Source organism: Eupeodes corollae, chromosome 1, assembly GCF_945859685.1.
Source record: "Eupeodes corollae chromosome 1, idEupCoro1.1, whole genome shotgun sequence".
Classification (NCBI taxonomy): domain Eukaryota; kingdom Metazoa; phylum Arthropoda; class Insecta; order Diptera; family Syrphidae; genus Eupeodes; species Eupeodes corollae.
This window is the reverse complement of record NC_079147.1, coordinates 10,554,634-10,576,375: the sequence shown is the minus strand read 5'-3', so window position 1 is coordinate 10,576,375 and position 21,742 is coordinate 10,554,634. Positions and strand designations below refer to the sequence as shown.

The window sequence follows — 21,742 nt, the reverse complement described above, 5'->3', positions numbered from 1 at the left end:
ATGAAATAGTTTAAGAGTTTAAATCTTATGTGTTGCCAAAGCATAGTTTCTTGGCTTTAAAAATTCCCTTATATGAGTTTTCAGCTCCGACTTCAAGGAAACAGAATTTATCTTTTTTGAGTGATAATTTTAATAACTAGACCAGAGTATGAATATGGAGACATAAGCATTTTAACAAAACATTTCTCCAGAAAACTAGCGGTACTCAACTCCCCAAAAGATAAAGGATTTTTCAACTCACTCGTGAACTAAATTAAACTGTTTGTTTCAGAAAATGTTTTTTCCGATCACCAGAACTTGCAATACATCCTCTTACCTTGACCACCCAACCGCCATAATTTACAATAGCCCGAATATGGTTATGAATTAAATTATCCATTTGCTTTCGCTACTCATTAATTCTTCTATCCTAACCTTTAAGTCCAAATTTGCTTTCGACCGTGAACAAAGCCTAATTTATAGTATTGTTTTACGTCTTATGGTTAACTAACAGTACACAAATAAGAAGTTCCACCCTATTCCAAGAAGACGTTTCCTTTGTTATATGTTCATTAGGAAACCGTAGTCTTTCCTTTCTATTTTCACTGATGTATAACTTTTTATACACGGCTGCACTGACATTTTGGTATTTATTTCGATAGGGGTGCATCTTCTTTTGATGGTTTCGTTGCTGACTTCCTTAATTGTGGATGCTTTCAAAAAAAATCTGATATTCCGAAGATTGGAAGGAATTTAAGTTGATTAGCCTTAAAAGAAGCTTCTCATCGTCTTCTTTCTTTTAATAATAATAACTTTATTATTTTACGTGAAGAATACTTAACTTCAACGTTAAAGAAAGGGATTATACATTTAGAAAATCATCAAAAATGTTTTAAAAAATAGTAATGCATGAATTTTTATCGTCTCAAAAAGCCACATCTTCACATTTTTAAAGACGATATCTCAAAAACCTCACCTAAGTACTAAATCCACCAAAACTTTACAAAACTTATACATTACTTAATTGTTAATCGGATAATTTATCAACCACTAAAATTTTTTGTCGAAATATATATTTTTTTTAAAGAATTCCAATTTTTGTAGTCCGTTTTAATAAAGCATGTATTAAAAGGGGTTTAAAATCTTCTCATTCAATATCACTTTTTAAAAATCACATCAAATGTTTAAAATTTTGATTTGTAGCCTTACCAAAAACAAATTTTTATTCCTATTATTTTGGCCATAGCTGTACCTAGATACCTACTATATAGCCATCAGGCAGACCACGAGGACGACAACAATAACAAAAACAACACAAACAGCCAAGAGGACGAGGACATATCGACTATACACCACTACATACAATTGCAACTTCTATACATAATATACATATAAGAGACGACATACATGCATATACTATACAAAAACGAGATACATTTTGGTGCACAAACGTATGCCTAAGCTTAATAAAATTAGGTCAGTACTGTGTCGATGATCCTTTTGCACCCTCTATGCCTTCGTCCTCGATATAAATGGTATATGGTATAGCTGTTTGTGTTGATTGTTGTTGTTGTGCCGTGCCCTCGCCTTGTCGTGTGACTATGCACATGCTCCACTCCACATCGTCGTCGTCTCGCTTCACCTCCTCGCTTTACCTGACCTGGCCTAGCCTAGCACAACACTTTTGTGTACCTACTTACCTGCCTTCCTCCTAGAACATATCTAGCTTATAATTTATTTTTTATTTTGTTTAATTTTATTTTGTAGTTTTGCAATGGAAAAAAAGGACGAATGTTGAGGAGGAAAAGAAGCAAAGTAAAAAAAAAGGGGGGCTAGAGTCCTACTGCCACTTGTGCATACAGATGGATGAGTTATGATGATGGGGAGCATAATTCAATACTTTTAATATGACACATATCACAACTCCTACAATACATAAAGATCCTTGCTTTAAGGACATAGAAACATAGAGATAGTAAGCCATAGAGAGAGGAGAGAGAGACTATGAAATAACATAACAACAACAAAAACATACAAAATCCTGACATGGAGGTACGAGTAGGTATACAATAACAAGCATTTTTTCAGATCCTTGCTGCCATACACCTCTTCATCTTCATCATCTTTAAAACACTTGAGGCGAAAAGTGCATAGAAGTAGAAATAACAACCCCTTACACCCCTTTATTCACCCCTATTTTTTTCAACCATCTACTACCCATCTACACCTCCCCCGATTTAACAACACACACCTTCTCTCCACAAACTATAAAAAAAAGGAAAAAGATTGATGTGCCACATGACAGAAATTATATAATCATCATTTTTGATGCATTTTTTAAGGATTTTTTAATTTTAATCTTTTTTAAAAAGCTTTAAATGAAAATCTCTAAAAAATATATAAATGTATATGTATGCACATAAGGTACTCACGGACAAATATGTTGCTCATCAAAGTTGCTGGCAAACAAAAGACAATGACCAAAATATCAGCAATGGCCAAATTCACAATAAAATAATTGGTAACTGTTCGCATGCGAGGAGCCCGAAGGACCACAGCTATCACAAAACTATTCCCGACCAATCCAACTATGAATACGATTATGTAAGCAATGCAATACACCAGGGTCATAATGGAGGAGTGTCGATAAAGATAATCCGCATCGGTTAGGCACATCTCATAAACATCCTCGCCCGACGACAACAACGGCGACGACGACGACGACGATAAAAAGGACGACGCGACAGATGATGATTGATTAATAGAAGTATCCATGGCCAATCTTGCAGCGTGGCTAGTGCAGCTGCTTAAATTCGATGAACTCCGATTGACCGCTCCCGGAGCCAGTTGTAATACACTGTAACTGAAATTGTCCACCGCCAGCGCTACAGCCGAGTAATCTAGGCCATTGAAATCGTTTATGTCAATCAATGGATCGGAGGAGCTGGAACTCGACGAGGAACTCGATGAGGAAAACGCAGACGAAGAGGATGAGGACGATGATGAGGATGAGAAAGGGGTGGCAATGGTAGTGGTAGTGGTGGTGGTTGTTGTGCTGCGATGAATGCACTCAGCCAAGGTGCTACTACTTAGATTGCACATAGTGTCTAGCAAGGAGTGAGTGCCTCCACCAATTATTGTATCCATTTTTTAAATGATTTCGTTTTTTTTTTTCAATTTTTCACTTCACTTGTTCACTTCTACACTTGTGGACTTGTGTTAAAACTAAGTCAGATTGTTGAAAAAAATCGCGTCGAGACGGAGTGCATTTTTTATTCAAAGTCCTTTGCCTTACCACCGAGGAGAGAGGAGGAAGGCTGTACACAAAAAAAAACACTGATATTGGTGCTTGCTGCTAGGTGGTGCGTTGTCTGCAGCAGTGAGATTGATTGATTTGTCTGGTTATACAATTTCACACAAGTGGCGCTACGCTACGCTGCGCCACGCTACCCCGCCTTAACGTTTTTTTGATATAAAAGAACAGCAATTAAACAAAACAAAAATCACTATTTATGGTTATGGTGATGCTGCTGTTGATGCATCTCTTTACCATCTGATTGCTGCCACAAAGGACACGGGCTGTTGTACACCTAACATATACCACACACAATTTGTGTGGATTATGAAGAAGAACAACGATGCTGACTGAGGACGCGCTACGACGACGACGCTAAGTCTCGCCTCAACTCTCAATTCTCGACAAAAGACGGAACGGATATATAGCGAGAGAGAGTGATTAGGTGCAAACGGTTTCGTGTTCAGCGCGACACTGATGGCCACAAAAACATTGAGTTTCTGTTGAAACGAGGACGACAGTTGATTCTTGTTGCAAAGCTTTTTTTCCCACCCTACCCTGCCAACATCCCCATCTGAATCCAAATTCGAATCCGAATACGACTCCGACCGACCGACGATGTCCTACCAGACCACATCCAGGATCATGAACGAAAATTTTCAATCAACGAGTACCTATACACAAAATCTCTAAGGACTCGTTTATCCTTATACGAGACGAGTATAGTGAAAGATGGTTCTATTTTGTTGCCGAGAGAAGAATTATTTTGTTTGTTGTGTTTGATGTGAATGTGAAATTTTGTTTTAATCACAATAAAGACTCGAACTCGAACTTTTCTCAGATTTTTAGGGGTTGTTTTTCATGTTTGAGTCTCAATTTCTCGCATAAATATCAATGCAGAAGGTGAATTATGCTTTTAACTGAAATTAGTTCAAATCTTTATATTGTATATTTATTTAGTCAACCTTAGGTTCATGTTTTGGCCAGTTAACCACCCACTTTTTAATAGGGGATGAAAGCACACTATATTGTATAGGTAGGTACCTTATCAACTTTCTATACAGAGCTGGATTTTATATCAAGCATAAAACACTTAAGAATACAAAAATATGAATGAATGTGTATTAAATTACACGTCCGCACTTTGTTGTGAACTTTTAATAGGTGTCTAAAGTTGAGGGCCAGCTGTTTTCGAGGGGTTAGGTCTTTTTGCCAGAAATCATAAAGCTCAAATCTTAAAATATATCCTAAAACCAAAAATTGGTCACAAAGCAAAAAAAAAGTTTTAAACAAATCGCCAAAAAAAAAAAACAAAATGAATATCGTAATGCCTAAATAAATCTAAAAAAAGAGGCTGGAATGCGACCCACACTGATAACTTAACACCCCGTCAGTCGATTTGTCTTGCTTAAAAGGTTTGTAGGTTTTCGTGTTTTGTTAAAAAAGTTATCAGTTAAATTATTCTAAATTTCATTTTCAATAATGAAATAAATAAAGGATTCGATATCAAAATATTCAAACTTTGGTTTTGTTGACATCTAATAAATAATTGAGCTGTCAAGTTGACAGTTAAGGAATTAGGAATTTCGGAATAGGTATGAATTAGTTAAAAATGCAGTAGAGTTAAGGTAGGAACCCTAGCGACAAACTCAAGAGAATTGTGAGAATGTTTCAACATCATGTAACAATCTCAAAGCGGATATCATTGGGAATGATGTTAACTGGAAAACTTTTTCTCGGTAGAAAAGTCAGGAGTTAAGAAAACTCACACTATGTTGGAATAACAGAAAATATTATTTTTATTTGAGCCTTGGAAACAAAGACTTTTGTAGGTATTGGTCAAAACCAAAGAACTACCAGCGAGATTTCGAGGCTACATCCATTGTTCAAAATTCTGGTTTAGTCTTTTATCTGCATTGGACCATAACAACGACAAGTCGACACATATATAAGTTTTAAGTTCAAATTGAAGAACAAAAAAAGAGGCTGGGATGCGACTCAAACTGATAACTTCCCACCCGTCTGTCGATTTGTCTTGCTTAAAATTTTGTCCATATTTACCTACTCGTATCAATTTTTACCAAATTTGCGTACTATTTTTTGTAGATTTAATTTCTTATGAAAAAACGGACTGTTGGATTTTTATATAAAAATTACTGAATATTGAAAACAATATTTTCTGTGAAATAAAATAACTTTGAAGCCAATATTTTAAATTTTTAAAAAGCTATTTGAGCCGAAAGTAAAATTTTACCAAGTTTAAGTATTGTTTTTTTTAGAGTTTTATTTTTTGTAAAAAAAATGTCCATTCGATTTCTTTTAAAATTTTATCGAATGTTAAAAACAATATTGCTTATAAGATAAAATTAGTTTGAAGCCAATATTTCAAATTGTTGAAAAGATTTTTGAGTCGAAAATCAATTTTTACCAACTTTTGTTAAAGTTTTTTAGGTTTTTAATTTTTTTTTACAAAAACTGTCAATTGGATTTTTTTCAAAATTTTACTAAATGTTGGCAAGAATATTTTTTGAAACATAAAAGTAAATTAAAGCCAATATCTCAAAGTTTTGAAAAGATATTTGAGTTGAAATTCAATTTTTACCAATTTTTTAAAATTTTTGTTTTAGGTTTATATTTTTTGTAAAAAAAACTGTCAATTCGATTTTTTTCAAAATTTTACTGAATGTTAAAACAATATTTTTTTGAAATATGAAAGTAGTTTAAAGCCAATATCTACAATTTTTGAAAAGATATTTGAGTCGAAAATAAATTTTTACCAACTTTTAAACATTTTGTTTAGGTTTTTACTTTTTATAAAAAACTGTAAATTCGATTTTTCTCAAAATATGTCCTAGTATTGAAAACAATATTTCTTATAAGTAAAATTAGTTTGAAGCTATTATCTCAAATTTTTAAAAAGATATTTGAGTCGAAAATCATTTTTTACCAACTATTGTTAATTTTTTTTTGTTTTTAATTTTTCGTAAAAAAACTGTCAAAATTTTAGTGAATGTTGACAACAAGATTTTTTGAAAGATAAAAGTAAATTCTAATATCTCAAAGTTTTGAAAAGATATTTGAGCCAAAAATCAATTTTTACCAACTTTTATACATTTATTTTTAGGTTTTTATTTTTTGTATAAAAAACTGTTAATTCGATTTTTCTCAAAATTTTTCAGAATGTTGAAAACAATATTTCTTATAAGATAAAATATGTAAGCTTGAAGCCTAAATTTCAAGTTTTTGAAAAGACATTTGAATCGATATTCAATTTTTACGAACTTTGAGAAATGTTTTTTTTAGATTTGTATTTTTTATAAAAAAAACTGTCAATTCGATTTTTCTCAAAATTTTATCAGATGTCAAAAACATTATTCTTCGTTGAACAAAATTATTTTTGAGATGAAATCATATTTCAGAAAACATTATTCTTCGTTGAACAAAATTATTTTTGAGATGAAATCATATTTCAGTCGTAAAATTTTGACAATTTTTTTTTCAGTTTTATTGATTTCCAAAAAAAACCGTTACATGGATTTTTTTCAAAAAATATACCTGTTTGGTATCACGTTACAATATATTATATTAAATTTAATTCAAGTCTCTAGCGTTTTTGGTTCGTAAGATATTTAGGGTTAACCAAAATGTTCACCTTTTTTTCAAACTGCTATGGTAAAAAAACCACCCACGCAATTTTCTTGAGAGCCCTTTCTGCATCTTTCTGCCTCATTATCTGTATAACAAAATGTATTTGAAGTTGATATCTCTTCTGGTTCTTGAGCTATGGAGGACGAAAAAAACTTTGCGAACGTATGGACGTACGGATGTACGAACGTACGTTGACACACACGCACAGACATCTTTCTAAAAATCTTTTATTTCGAGTCTAGGGACCTTGAAAGGTCGAGAAATGTCGAAATTTTCAATTTGACAAATCGGACCTATTACAATAACTTCCTATGGGAAGTTAAAAATACAAGCGTTTTCCTTCCACACAATAAGTTCTTAGGGACTTCAATTGACAGATCGTGTATCAGGCGCTCAGTAAATGTAGTTGCTGTCTATTTAACCTTAAACAGGATTACCAGGTTATTAAGTAACTTGGTAGAAATCTGCTACAATCTCCTATTCTTCAAGAGACAAAATAGTTAAATCGGTTGAACGCCATTTGGAGTGTTCGACAAGCAAGCGGTTCAATGTCTCAAACTAAAAAGGTTCACCACATTTCCAAAATTGTGGGGAAAAAGTGAAAGCCTTTTGAAATGGAAAGTGTGAAAATGAATGAAACTTAACTTAAAAACTAAGCAAAAAATAAATTGAATAAAATCCGCAATGTATACTTTTGAATTCGAAATTAAGTGTTAAGATTTGTTTTAAGAGATGAGTGTGACAAATCGTAAAGTGCAAAGGGTCGTCTAGGCTAGGATGACGACAATGGAAGGGAGGGTAGACACATATTACTCGCGTGCCTTGTAACATCTATAGGTACCCTAGCCTTGACTGAATTTTTTTTTTGTGACGATTAGGAGGTCAAAGAACCACCCCAACCGACGAGCAATTTTCTTGAGAGCCCTTTTAGCATCTTTCTGCATTATTATCTGTATAACAAAATTTATTTGAAGTCGTAATCTCTTTTGGTTCTTGAGCTTTGGACGACGAAAAAAACGTCGCGAACGTACGGACGTACAAACGTACTAACACACTCACGCACAGACATCTTTCAAAAATCTTTTATTTCGACTCTAGGGACCTTGAAACGTCGAGAAATGTCAAAATTTTCATTTTGATAAATCGGACCCATGGCAATAACTTCCTATGGGAAATTAATGAAAGAACGCCCAAATTGTTAGTTGGGTTGGGCTTTGTGACATTTATTTTAGAAATTATTGCGATGATGGATTCTATCATTTCTTGTGTCTTGTCAACCAATGACATATAACCCAAATTATAAAATTACATAAAGCCCAAAAATAGAGACGTAGTAAAAAAAATATCAAAAAGCAAATGTCACAAAACCCAAATAAATTGTCATATTAACCAAACCAGCTTTCAGTGTAGTAACGCCCAAAATTAGAAATTTCATACAATTATTTCATACCTATAGTGAGCTTAATCAGGGAGGTTACAGAGAGCAATATGCTCATACATAATTCACTATTTACGGGTGCTGTAAACAAGCGAACCATTTCGGTGTATTTCACTTTAAAAATTAGCTTTATTTCGCTTTCTGAAAGTATAATAAAGCCAAATATAATTGCTACGGTCTCTTGACGTTCCGAGTTTTTGTGTGATATGAATTCGTTTAATGTTTGCGTTTGGCCGATAAAATTAGGAAACACAAAATGTCATGGTGTCCAAAATAAACAAAAATTTTGTCAGAATTCCCAAATGTTGAAGAACATAACATCTTTTGGTCGATAAGCCTATTAGAAATTTGGGCGTTATGATAATTTAAAATTGATTTGGGTAATATGACATTGATTTTACGATTTGTGGCCAGTTTTAGAGAGATAGAGCCATTTCTTGTAGTTTCTTATTATATTTCCCAAATCATACAACAACAAGAAAATAAGGCGACTTTTTGGGAAGTTTACTGGAAAGTTATTAAAAAAGCTCAACTTTGAAGTTGGGAAAAATACTATAGCTTGGTATTTATTCAATAGTTGACTTGAATATATTCTTAAAGAGATTTTTTTAATTAACTTTTTGGGTAATCAAAATCTAATATCCCGTATGACATGTGATTCTGTCTATTTGATCGTGACTTAACGTCAAAATATATAGAATGTTGACGTTTCATAAAACCAATCTTTTGGTATAGTTTATATGTTTTTAATTTAAAAGTGTTGAGCTTTATTTAAAAAAAAAGACTGATATTTATTTGTTACATTTAGTCAGAAGTAAGAACAATCATTTGATGCAAAGCATAATACTTTAAACTGCACAAAGTGTAATCAGACCTTTTTGAATTTTCTATCAAACACAGTACAAATCTTAACTGTCAAAAATTTTAGAATTTTAAATCTTTCTGTGTCAATTAACGTGAAATTCTTATTCCATTCCCCCGTCATTTTATTTAAAGTACTTAGAAACACATACATTTTTTGGCAGTTCAGTTCTCTGCTCTAAGCTAAAACAAAAAAATGTCTAATAATATTTTTCTCCGTAGTTATAATCATTGGAGTATTGGGAATAGTGTGTTCAGCACAAAAGTTTCAGTACATATCGAGTACTACACCATAAAAAATCAAACTAAGAGTTTGATTTTTTATGGTGAAGCGAGATGATTTTAAGAAGATTTGTTGTTGTTTTTGATGTATCTATATTAAACGTCAGATGGAAACGTAATGGTTGCGTTCAATCTCAGATATATATGGTATCCGGACCAGATAACTTTTTGTTAGTGATTTACGTGTAAAATAACAGCTGATCAAAAACAGCTGAGATGTCAAAAAAGGAATCCAAAGGTATCCAAGAATTTCCGGGATATGTAGGTATCTGACAGAACAGCTGATTCAGCACATGGTTCAATTTCAAGAAACTTAAAAATTGATTTCAGCTTTTTGTATTTGTTGGTAAACAAAAAGATACAAAATGTTAGTTGAAGTTATATTTGAGGATGTTCGGTACATAATAAACGATGAAGAAGCTATTTACCTCCGAATTTTAGAAGGTAATTAAATTATGATCTATTTTTTTAAACTGCAAAATTGACTTATTTTGATCTAGTTTTGTGGTCGACCAATTTGCTAGCTCTTACCTCCAGTCTAGTGTCCAGCATTCTGAAGTTGAAGAACCTAACCCTGTTCCAGAGGTAGAACAAAATACATGCAAATATATATTAATCTTGTGGAAATATACCCTTTTTTAGGGTTGAGAACATAAATCCATTTTGCTCTTCTTGGAGTAGTGCAGAAAGAGAAAGGACCATCTCCGAGACATAAAAACCCGGCGAAAAACACTTTTTCAAGAAATTGCAAAAGTTCTTGAATAACACGGGTTAATTTTTAATGAGAATTAATTAGAAATAGATTTTTATCTTACAACAATTTTGACTTCGAAGCTTAAATGTTTCTCTGCTTTTTGTAAACAGCTGAAAGTTGTTTTTATTTTTTGACAGCTATCCAACTCGTTCAACAAGGCATCTAAAAATCCACCTATCCAAGATACCCTATCCAACACGAGACCGAACGCACCCAATGTAAGTCTTTTTTTTATAAAAGTATAACAGTTATTAAAGTCATCTGTCATTTCATTTGTCATAAACTTTGAGAGATAATTTCAACTATTTTCCTTACTGAACGCATTCTTAACTTTAGGAGGTAATGTTTGGCACATAGTTCTCATAATAATAATAATAATATTTTTTTTTTTAATAATTTTGACAAAAATTAAAAAAAAAAAAACTAACAGCGAATATTTTTACAAAAAGATGAAACTGCGAATATCTTTGCGAAGCAATTTTTAGACTTTGGAAATAAGAAAGTCGCAGTGGACAACTTGACCGGATTCATAATATTTAAACATTACCCACAGATTTCTGTCCCATCACAGAATAAAACGAGGAGATTATTCAGCGTGTTTTCACAGATATGGCGCAACAGTTCAATAGAGATAATAGGCTGGTAAGGATCTCGAGGATTTCAATGCTATCATTCAGAATTTTCTTCTTTGACAGTTGGCTTACTTCAAAGTCAGCCAGGATGACGTATGTAGTCTATCCCACGGAGTCTTTAAATTCGCTGGAATTGCCTCGATTACCACCTTTACAGTAAAAGTAGGATCAGTTGTCATCATGCTGCGTTACATTAATCAACCTAAACTGTGGAATGAAACAATACTGGCTGTGAAAAAGGTGATAAATAAAGTCATTGAGGCAACAATCATAAAGGGAAAATACAAAGGAAAGGATGTCTTGATCCCGCTTACATCGATGATTCCAACGGATTTACCATTCGATTCTAAACGTTTACAATTTTTGTACCTCTCGGCTTTGCGATGACCATAGATCATGAGGTCAAATCAAATGTCAAATGGGGTGGCGCAACAGTCCGTTGTGAACCAGGGCCTAGTGACTTACAACTCTCAACCATTCCTGTGTGCGAGTACTGTTGTCAGGAATGGATCATGAGGTCAGTCATTTTTAATTATTTTATTTATCGATCGAGCCAGTCCGAAGTTTACCGGGTCAGCTAGTTTTTAATACAAATTAAAACAACATAAAATTAAAAATATTTTTAATTCTTTTAAAAGGATCACATTTAACGTGTTTATCTGTCTCAAATTGAATTTAAAAATTTCGTTATTTGTTTCTTTTTTATGGTCAACCAATGGGTGCATTCAGTGAAAGAAAGGGTGATTACAAAATTTAAACTGCTTTAAAAGTATATTTAGGGAATGAATTGTGTTCTGTGATTTCAATGTTTGTACCAAAATAAGTACCGTAAGAAACCTGAGCGGTCAAAATATGAGTTTTCAACTATTTCCAGTGTCTAAGTTAGATAACCAAGGTTATATATGTATTTAGGGCTCCAAACCTTCTAAATCCAGCACCAGGTACAAATTGGTTGCAGGCAGCACAACACAGCACAAGCACAGTCATTCAAGAATGCGCGGTGTTGTGTAAAAGCTCTCTCGATTTTCGATTTGACCTATATTCGGGCCAGGATACTCTTTTATATTATATAGACAGAGACGCCATCAATATAAGGGTTAGGTTGGCGTGCTGGAGGGGTGTAGGGTTGGTTGGTTGGTTGGATGGGTGGCATGGCAATATGTTCCATCGTATTTGTTGTACCAACTATACGGATAGAGTAAAAAGCTATTTGAAAGGGGGTGAATGGGGAAGTGGAAATGTGGAATTGTGCATTCAGAAAGGTCTTCTCTTCTCTGTATGTATATGCAGTTATGTATGTACGTATATGGTAGTATGTGTATGTATGTAGCGAGCGAGAAAAGCGGCCAAAAGTTCAAGAACCTCGATTTGGTATACATTTCGAGGAGAGCCGTGGATATTTATGATATTTGTGTGGTGTTTGCGAGGGGGAAAGGTGAGAGAGCTGCACTTGCACTACTCTGCGTGCCACAGTTCTCATTCCTCGTTCCAACCACCCACAAAAAGGATATATTTTTAAGGTAGGTATGGATTTGGAGTGCTGTGGACTGCAGGTGGGTTTGGGTGGGACTGTGGTGTCCTGCTATGCTCCTGATGTGTACATTATCGTAGTGTATGAACGTTGCACAGGGAGAGAAAGTTAATTTTTATTTTTATAGCCAGGTTAGAGGATGGCTATACGGATAGAACCTCTATCGCAAACGGGGATGCATAATATGCATAGCTTATATGTTGTTTGGGTTGGGTAAGGTTCGTTCTTTTCTAATTTCCTTTTTTTTATTCTTGCATGAATAAAAAATGCGGTTTGAAAAATTGAGGTAGGTATAGGTTAGTGCATTGAAAATAAGCGTTATATTTATGGAAAATTGTTTTTTGAATAAGTTGATGCAAAGTTTTCACTGAATGACCAATCATTTGTATATGTAGAGAGTACAATTAGAATGAAAAGTTCTGAAAGAGAACAATTTTCTGAAAATATCGAAATGACATATGTAAATTAACATTTGTATGTAGTTTGTACGTAGAGCAATTATTTCAGATTTTTGGAGGTTTTGACAATTCCTGGCACTTAGGGTATATTTATATTTTTAGGATGACATTTTCATTTTGTAAACAATACCTACATACCGTAAAAAGAAAGCATTAAAGTGTGAAAGTAAAATAATTCTGTATTTAAACCTTATCAATTTTTGTAAAATGAAAGGCTACAGGTTTTTGGAATAATGAAAAATGACAGCAAGGAAATTATTGTAGTAAGGTAGGTACATAAAAATTGCATTAGAGCCACTTCCACAAATTCTTGCTGAAAAAATGTATGCAATAATAATGTCTGTCTAAATGGAAAATGGGGGTTTTCTTTCTATAATTATTATAAAGGAAAATATATTACAGTACCTAGTTTTTCAAAACGAAGTATAAAGCTTACGGTATATATCGAGCAATGAAACAAGGTAAGTGCAATTATTTTGCTTTAGGAAAAAGTTGGGTTAGTTGAATTCAATTAAAGGTAAATCATATATATGTTGATGGATTCTTCAATCGATTTAAGTTGTTTGGTTTTGAAATAGTTTATCGTAGCTCTTTTTATATTTAAAAAGAAAAATCGATTTAGATACAATTTAAAACATCATTCTCAATTTGTTTGGCATTAAATTAATAAGAGGCTCGTTTGCAATCCAAACTACTATTAACTTCCCATTTATGATCATCATGATCATTATCATTGGGGCTCGACCACAAAGATCTAATCATGGCCTCATACAACAAGAATCTCTATTTTTAACAATCTCGGGCCGACGCTATCCAGTTGCACGCCTGATGCTTCGACACCTTGGTCTGCGCCATCTCTACACGCTCTCCCCTTTTTCATACGAGCTAGATATCCATCCCTCCGTAGTCTGCCGAGCTTGATTTTTATCACAAAAACAGTTTCGAGGTAAGTTCATGATTGTAGCGTCTCCGCAAGTGTCCTTCCTCACATAAGATAACTTTTCGCAAAACCTTCCTATCGACCGCACCTTAGAGGTCGGAGTATGCCTTTTAATAAGCACCCAGGACTCTCTATCCACAGCCGATATCGGATTGGAACCCTCATAAACTTAAAGGTTATGGTTTCTAAGTTAAAAAAAAAAGGCTGGGATGCGACCCACACTGATAACTTCCCATCCCGTCTGTCGATTTGTCTTGCTTAAAAGTACTATTTTTTGTAGATTTTATTTTTTATGAAAAAACGGACTGTTGGATTTTTATATAAAAATTACTGAATATCGAAAACAATATTTTCTGTGAAATAAAATAAGTTTGAAGCCAATATTTTTAATTTTTGAAAAGCTATTTAAGTCGAAAGTAAATTTTTACCAACTTTTTTTAAATTTTTTTAGGTTTTCAATTTTTTGTACAAAAACTGTCAATTCGATTTTTTTAATTTTACAAAATGTTAACAACAATATTTTTTGAAAGAAAAAAGTAAATTAAAGCCAATATCTCAAAGTTTTGAAAAGATATTTGAGTCGAAATTCAATTTTTACCAATTTTAAAAATAATTTTTTTTTAGGTTTTTATTTTTTATAAAAAAAACTATAAATTCGTTTTTTCTCAACATTTTTCAGAATGTTGAAAACAATCTTTCTTATAAGATAAAATTAGTTTGAAGCCAATATTTCAAATGTTTGAAAATATATTTAATTCTGAAATCAATTTTTACTAACTTTTGTTAAATTTTGTTTAGGTTTTTAATTGTTTGTAAAAAAAACTATCAATTCGATTTTTTTCAAAACTTTACTGCATGTTGACAACAATATTTTTTGAAAGATAGAAGTAAATTAAAGCCAATATCTTAAAGTTTTGTAAAGATTTTTGAGTCGAAAACCAATTTTTACCAACTTTTATTAATTTTTTTTTAGGTATTTATTTTTTGTAAAAAAACTATCAATTCGATTTTTCTCAACGTTTTTAAGAATGTTGAAAATAATATTTCTTATAAGATAAAATAAGTTTGAAGCCTAAATTTCAAGTTTTTAAAAAGATATTTGAATTGATATTCAATTTTTACCAACTTTGAGTAATGCTTTTTTTAGAATTTTATTTTTTATAAAAAAAACTGTCAATTCGATTTTTCCCAAAATTTTATCAAATGTCAAAAACATTCTTCGTTGCACAAAATTTGTTTTTGAGATGAAATCATATTTTAGTCGTGAAATTTTGGAGGTGACAAATTTTTTTTTTCAGTTTTTTTTATTTATAAAAAAAAATCTTTAATGGATTTTTTCAAAAAATATACTTCTTTCATATCACGTTACAATATATTATATAAAATTCAATTCAAGTCTCTAGCGTTTTTGGTTCGTAAGATATTTAGGGTTGACACACACGCACAGACATCTTTCTAAAAATCTTTTATTTCGACTCTAGGGACCTTAAAAGCTCGAGAAATGTCGAAATTTTCAATTTGACAAATCGGACCCATTACAATAACTTCCTCTGGGAAGTTAAAAAAGTTTGACCGACGGAAAAAAGTCGAGTTTGGCTTTGAGTAAACCTGATTTTTTTTCTATATCGTTATAGACTACTTCTTTTGACCCAAGTTATTTGAAGGATAGCACTACTTCAAATTCATGCTTCAATTGTTCTTCTCGCAGTCGACGCAACCATTTATTTTGCTTTCCCTTTACTGATGTGCACCTCCAAATTTTGTGCCGCCTGCTCGATCTGGATGAAGCTATTTAATATGCTTGTTCGGTTCTCTAGAACATGTTGATCTTCCTCTTTTTGAAGTTCCAGAGTCACGGCTTGCTTTCTCCAACGCCAGGTTGAAGAGGAGGTAGGCCAAACCATTCCCACGTTGGAGTCCATTATAGATGTTGATTGGTCTGGATAGCAATCCGGTTATTTTAACGTAGCCTGTAATAGTCTATAAACAGAAGGTAATTTTGAATATTAAATTATAGATATTATTTCATAGCCATCCTAAAACTTTCCATTTATGTGGTTTAAATTTTCCGTAAATAATCAAATCATTTACTATTGGTCCCTTTATCAAAGCCCTAATCTAGACAGAGTATCAACTTCTCGTGAATTTGATGCTTTGTCTGATTCCATCCAAGGAATTGTTTCGTCCTATCCTCGCACTGAAATCGTATTTACGGGCGATTTCAATGTACACAATTCTTGATAGCTTCAACATTCGGGCCAGACAACACCACCAGGAGTGTGTGCTGAAATCTTCGCTGAGTTGAACCAACTATTTCAGCTGGTCAACGAGCCAACTCGACTTGGTAGATCGAGCAGAAAACGCTTTTGACTTGTTTCTTACTTCTGACCCTGGTAATTACACTATTAGTGTTCTATCTCCTCTAGGCACATCTGACCATTGTGTCATATCAGCAAATTTGTCGTGTCAAAACTCTCCAGTTAAAGAAAGAGCTCCTAAGAGAACCGTTTGGCAATACGAGAAAGCTAACTGAAACGATCTCAATAATAATTTTAGGATCTTTAACTGGTCACTATGCTTCCTCGATAGTGACGTTGACGCCAAAGCTGATATGATCACAAGTTTGATTCTCCTGGGAATGAGAACTTTTATCCCGAATAGGGTTAAAAGCATCAGACCTAAGGAAAACTCATTGTTCGATGTGAGCCGTAAAGAGGTTATTATGGTCAAGAAGGTAAGTTTTCGTTGTTTTAAAGCCAATCCAACTGAGGAAAACCGGAATAAGTTCAGGGAAGCCTCGAAGGCCTGCAACGCCCATATTCGATGAACCAAATTTTTACATGACCAACAACTACGGTAAAAAATATCTTATAGTTCATCTCACCAAACAGTGGAGCCCCTTTCTGCATCTTTCTGCCTTATTATCTGTATAACAAAATTTATTTGAAGTCGAAATCTCTTCTGGTTCTTGAGATATGGACGACGAAAAAAACGTCGCGAACGAACGGACGTACAAACGTACGTACAGACATCTTTCTAAAAATCTTTTATTTCGACTCTAGGGACCTTGAAACGTCGAGAAATGTCAAAATTTTCAATTTGACAAATCGGACCCATTACAATAACTTCCTATGGGAAGTTAAAAATAAGTTTAAAGTCAATGTCTCAAAGTTTTGAAAAGTTTTTTGAGTAAAAAATCAACTTTTATATACTTTTATTCCTTTTTTTTAGGTTTTTATTTTTTGTAAAAAAAAACTGTCCATTCTATTTTAATCCAAATTTTACTTTGTTTTGAACAATATTTCTTATAATAGAAAACAAATTTCCATAAAATTAAATTTTTGAAAAGAAATTTGAGTCTAAAATCAATTTTTACCAATTCGATTTTACACGAAATTTTATTAGATATTGAAAATGTTACTTTTCGTTGCACAAAATTGTTTTGGAGATAAAATCATTTTTTATTCGTAAAATTTTCGAGATGACAATTTTTTTTTAGTTATTTTGATTTATAAAAAAAACACGTTAATTAAATATGTTTCCAAACAAATTTTTTCTTTGGTATCACGTATCATTATATTATATAAAATTTAATTCAATCTCTTGCGTTATTGTTTCATGAGATATATAGGGTTAACCAAAATTTGCATATTTTTTAAACCAATGCAATTTTTTTGAGAGCCCTTTCTGCCTTATTATACAGATAACAACATTTATTTGAAGTCGATATGTCTTCTGGTTCTTGAGCTATGGACGACGAAAAAAATGCCGAGAACGTACGGACGTATGGGTCTATGAACGTACGTATGTACTCACGCTTTCTTTCTTTCTAAAAATGTTATATTTCGAATTTAGGGACCTTGAAACGTCAAACTGATGTTCAAATGGTAGACATGTGCATTCAAGAGGACACAAGCGTCCACAGGTTTTCTCAAAACCCACCTCTGTCTATCAACTCCTACTCTCACCTCCCCGCGGTGAACATCGGGTGCCTAGTACCTCAGCTGGAGATTGGGTTCCAACCCCAGTGGAAAGTTGTTGGGGAAAGCAAACGAGAAAGGGGGGAGAGGTGTTTCCACTAAGGCACCTTTCCTTATCCAGGCGGCAGGGGACGAATTCTCGAGATGGAACGGTGGCGTCTACAGTTCCAGTAAGGTTGAACTACTTAGTGAACACCCTATAGGGCTTCTTCGACATATTTGGAGCCCAGGCCTGTCAGGAGCGGTTTATCCGGCTTCCCGTCCTTGGAGTTATACTTAGGATCTGGCCCTCTAGGTTGGGGGTTGTGCCGTCGGGGTGACTTCCTGGCCAAGTAAAAAATACCTTTAGTTGCGAAACACCAACAGCCTTGGATACGGACGGATTCACTGTTGACAACCCACGGAAACGAAATAAGGACATCGAACTTCGGATATGTATTTATTTATTTATTTACTCTAACAAGTACATTTGACTTTCATAGAATATCTTATAAGCTAAACTTAAATCTAATTAATTATATATTATTTACAAGCAGAGTCTTACATTCATTTCGACTTAAATGGAAATCTAATAAATCCTCAAATTGATTGAAACAGGAAGCAGCATTGCATATAGGATTATTCAAACCGTAATTAGTATTATGTCTTGGGATATAAAAGAAGTCGTTTTCTCTAGGTCGTAGGAAACGCGCAGGAGCATAGATATTAAATAAAGACAGCAACTTAGGGCTATCAATGTGGTTACACAGAATGTCCCTGGCAAACATTGCGAAATAATAATCTCGTCTGTTTTGGAGTGGCTTTAATTGAATTAATTGGCATCTTATATTATAGCTAGGCATATCAGAATGCAAGTAAGTTCTACGCAAAGCAAATTTTGTAAATCTTTTTTGAATACGTTCCAGCCGTAATGATCCTTTGTTGTAGTAGGGTGACCATATTGTACAGCAATATTCAAGATTCGACCGAACTATGTACGTGGAATGTTAGGTCCCTTAACAGACCACGTGCAGCCGAACAATTAGCGGAAGCCCTAAACTGCTGCAAGGCAGATATTACTGCCATCCAAGAAGTGCGATGGGATGGACCGGGCAAACGCAAACTAAAAGACTGCGTTGTATACTACGGCGCGGCGACTGCTACCGAGAACAAAGACAGCATCTATTTTGGTGTGGATTTGTTGTTGGAACTAGACTCAGGCAAAAAGTCTGGAGTTTCAAGGCTAAATTCGCCAACATAAGCTCATATGCGCGCATGCCCCAAAAGAGGAGAAAGATGAAGACACCAAAGACATATTCTTCGAGCTCTTGCACAAGACATATGAGCAGTGCCCTGGCTATGACATTAAAATTGTCTTAGGCGATTTTAATGCCAAGCTAGGAAGAGAAGACATCTTTGGTCTCCGCCAACGGATTCAGGCTTGTCGATTTCGCTGCGGGGCGAAATCTGGTAGCTAGTACGCAGTTCACGCATCTTAATATACACAAGGGGACATGGAAATCAACCGTTAACCAGATTGACCACATTGCGATCGACGCACGACACATCTCCAGTATACAGGATATCCGAACATTCCAAGCGCCCAACATTGACTCGGACCACTACCTCGTTGTAGCCAAAGTACGTCTACGGATATCCCGATCCAAGCCAAAATAAGGAAGTACTGTGAGAAGATTCGACGTTGTCCTTTTCCGATCGAGTCTCTAATAACCTCTTAAGGAGTCCTATGCTGCCTGAATTAAGCATTGAAAACCAGTGGCATCATTGCCTTGCAGCCATCAGAGATGCCGCCTCTGAAGTGCTAGGTTTCACACGGCCACCACAGCGAAACCCCTGGTTTGCCGACGAATGCCGGCAAGCGCACGCAGCGAAACAAGAGGCATACAAAACGGCGCTGCACAAAAGGACTAGAGCTGTTCGCGAACAGAAGAGGAGAGAGGAACACCGGCTTCTTAGACGGAAAAAAAGAGAGCAGATAGAGGGATAGAGGGATATCACAACTGGAATGGGGTTCGTAAATTTTACCAAAAGGTAAAAAAACCACCCAATGGTACCAGCCACGAACTGAAGCCTGAAATTAGGATCAGGGGAACATCGTAGTAGAACCGCAGTCTATGTTAAGAATATGGAAAGACCACTTCTCCAAATTATATAACGGCGATGACGAACCGAATTCCGCTGTAAGGGAGATAGAACCACTCAAACTCGGCGACGCAGATCAACAATTCCGCCTACCCGACCTTGACGAAGTGAAGATAGCTTTATCTAAACTTAAGTCAAACGAAGCTGCTGGAGCTGACGGCATCGCTGCCGAACTATTCAAAGCAGCAGGCGATGACTTGGTACGGAGCATGCACCAACTCATCTGCAAAATATGGTCGGAAGAAAGCATGCCCCATGAGTGGAATCTCAGTATAGTGTGCCCGATACATAAGAAAGGAGACCCTCTAAACTGCGCCAACTACAGAGGCATCAGTCTCCTTAACATTGCGTATAAGATCCTCTTTGCCGTGTTATGTGAACGTCTGAAGCCATTCGTCAACAACCTGATTGGTCCTTATCAGTTTGGTTTCGGACCAGGAAAGTCCACTATCGACCAAATATTCACACTACGGCAGATCTTGGAAAAAACCCAGGAGCTTCAAATCGATACCCACTATCTCTTTATCGATTTTAAAGCCGCGTATAACAGCATCCATAGGAAAGAGCTCTACCGAGCAATGTCTAGTTTTGGCATCCCTGTCAAACTTATCCGTTTGTGCAGAATGACGATGAAGAATTCACGCTGCTCTATCAAGGTCGGAAAAGATCTTACCGATGCATTTGATGTCAAAAAAGGTTTTAGACAAGTCGATGCACTGTCATGCTACTTCTTCAAAATCGTTCTCGAAAGAACTGTGCAAAACTTAACCGTCAACACTAGAGGCACAATCTTCCAAAATTCCATCCAACTACTCGGATACGCAGATGATATTGACATAATTGGAAGAACAAAGCGTGATGGCAGTGCAGCATTTTTGAGCATTGCGACGGAAGGGAAGAAGATGGGTTTAGTGGTCAATGAGGGAAAGACCAAGTATGTGCTGTCATCAAGAATGGACATTGAACAAGGACGTCTTGGGCAGAACGTCAAAATGGGCAGCTATAACTTTTAGGTAGTCAAGGACTTTGTCTACCTAGGCACTGCTATAAACACAGACAACGACACCAGCGCTGAATTTCTCGAGCATCTAAAATCACCATCTGTAAGACACTCACTATACCGGTTCTCATTTATGGCGCTGAGGCCTGGACCTGACAAAGAAAGATAAAACAATCTTAAGATGCTTCGAGATAAAAATTCTTTGTGTGATTTTTAGTCCCGTATGCATAGATGGAGAATGAAGGAGAAGATATAACGATGAACTGTACGAGCTGTACAGCGACACTGACCTAGTTAGCAGAATTAAAGTCCAACGGCTTAGATGGCTAGGTCGTGTAGATCGGATGGACATCAACGCTCCAGCCCGGAAGGTCTTCGAATCCAATCCCAAGGGACGGCGCAGTAGAGGAAGACCGCGACTCAGGTGGCGCACCCAGGTGGGAGAGGACCTCAACCAACTTGGCGTGCGAAACTGAAGACAGCTAGCTAGGGACCGAGCTGGCTGGAGACGCATGTTGGTTGAGGCCCAGGTCCGCCCGGACTGTAGCGCCACCTTAAGTAAGTAAGTATTTAAGCCCAGTGGTACGTAGCTCTAGATTAAATTTCATGGTATACATTGAGGTGTCAAAATTAAGCAGACTGTTAAATTGTTTGGCGCATTTATTTCGATCTATATTTTCACAGATTATTGAAGTTCGTAGCTAAAAGGGTCGAGGTGCAATCTCCTCAGAAAAATTAATTTAGCTGATAAAAATGGTATATTCGATACGATATAATCTGCTAAAAGAAGCCAAAAAATTAT

At 35.0% G+C, this 21,742-nt stretch overlaps 1 protein-coding gene across 1 annotated transcript in view; it reads right to left on the bottom strand.

Annotated features, from left to right (window-relative positions):
- Positions 1–3,519, bottom strand: part of LOC129939582 (neuropeptide SIFamide receptor) — a 200,252-nt gene extending 196,733 nt beyond the window's left edge. Inside the window, exon 1 of the mRNA XM_056047648.1 lies at positions 2,412–3,519. Coding sequence (XP_055903623.1) covers positions 2,412–3,126 — 715 coding nt within the window. The 5' untranslated portion in view covers positions 3,127–3,519. The remainder of the gene's footprint in view (positions 1–2,411) is intronic.
- Positions 3,520–21,742: the final 18,223 nt, after the last annotated feature.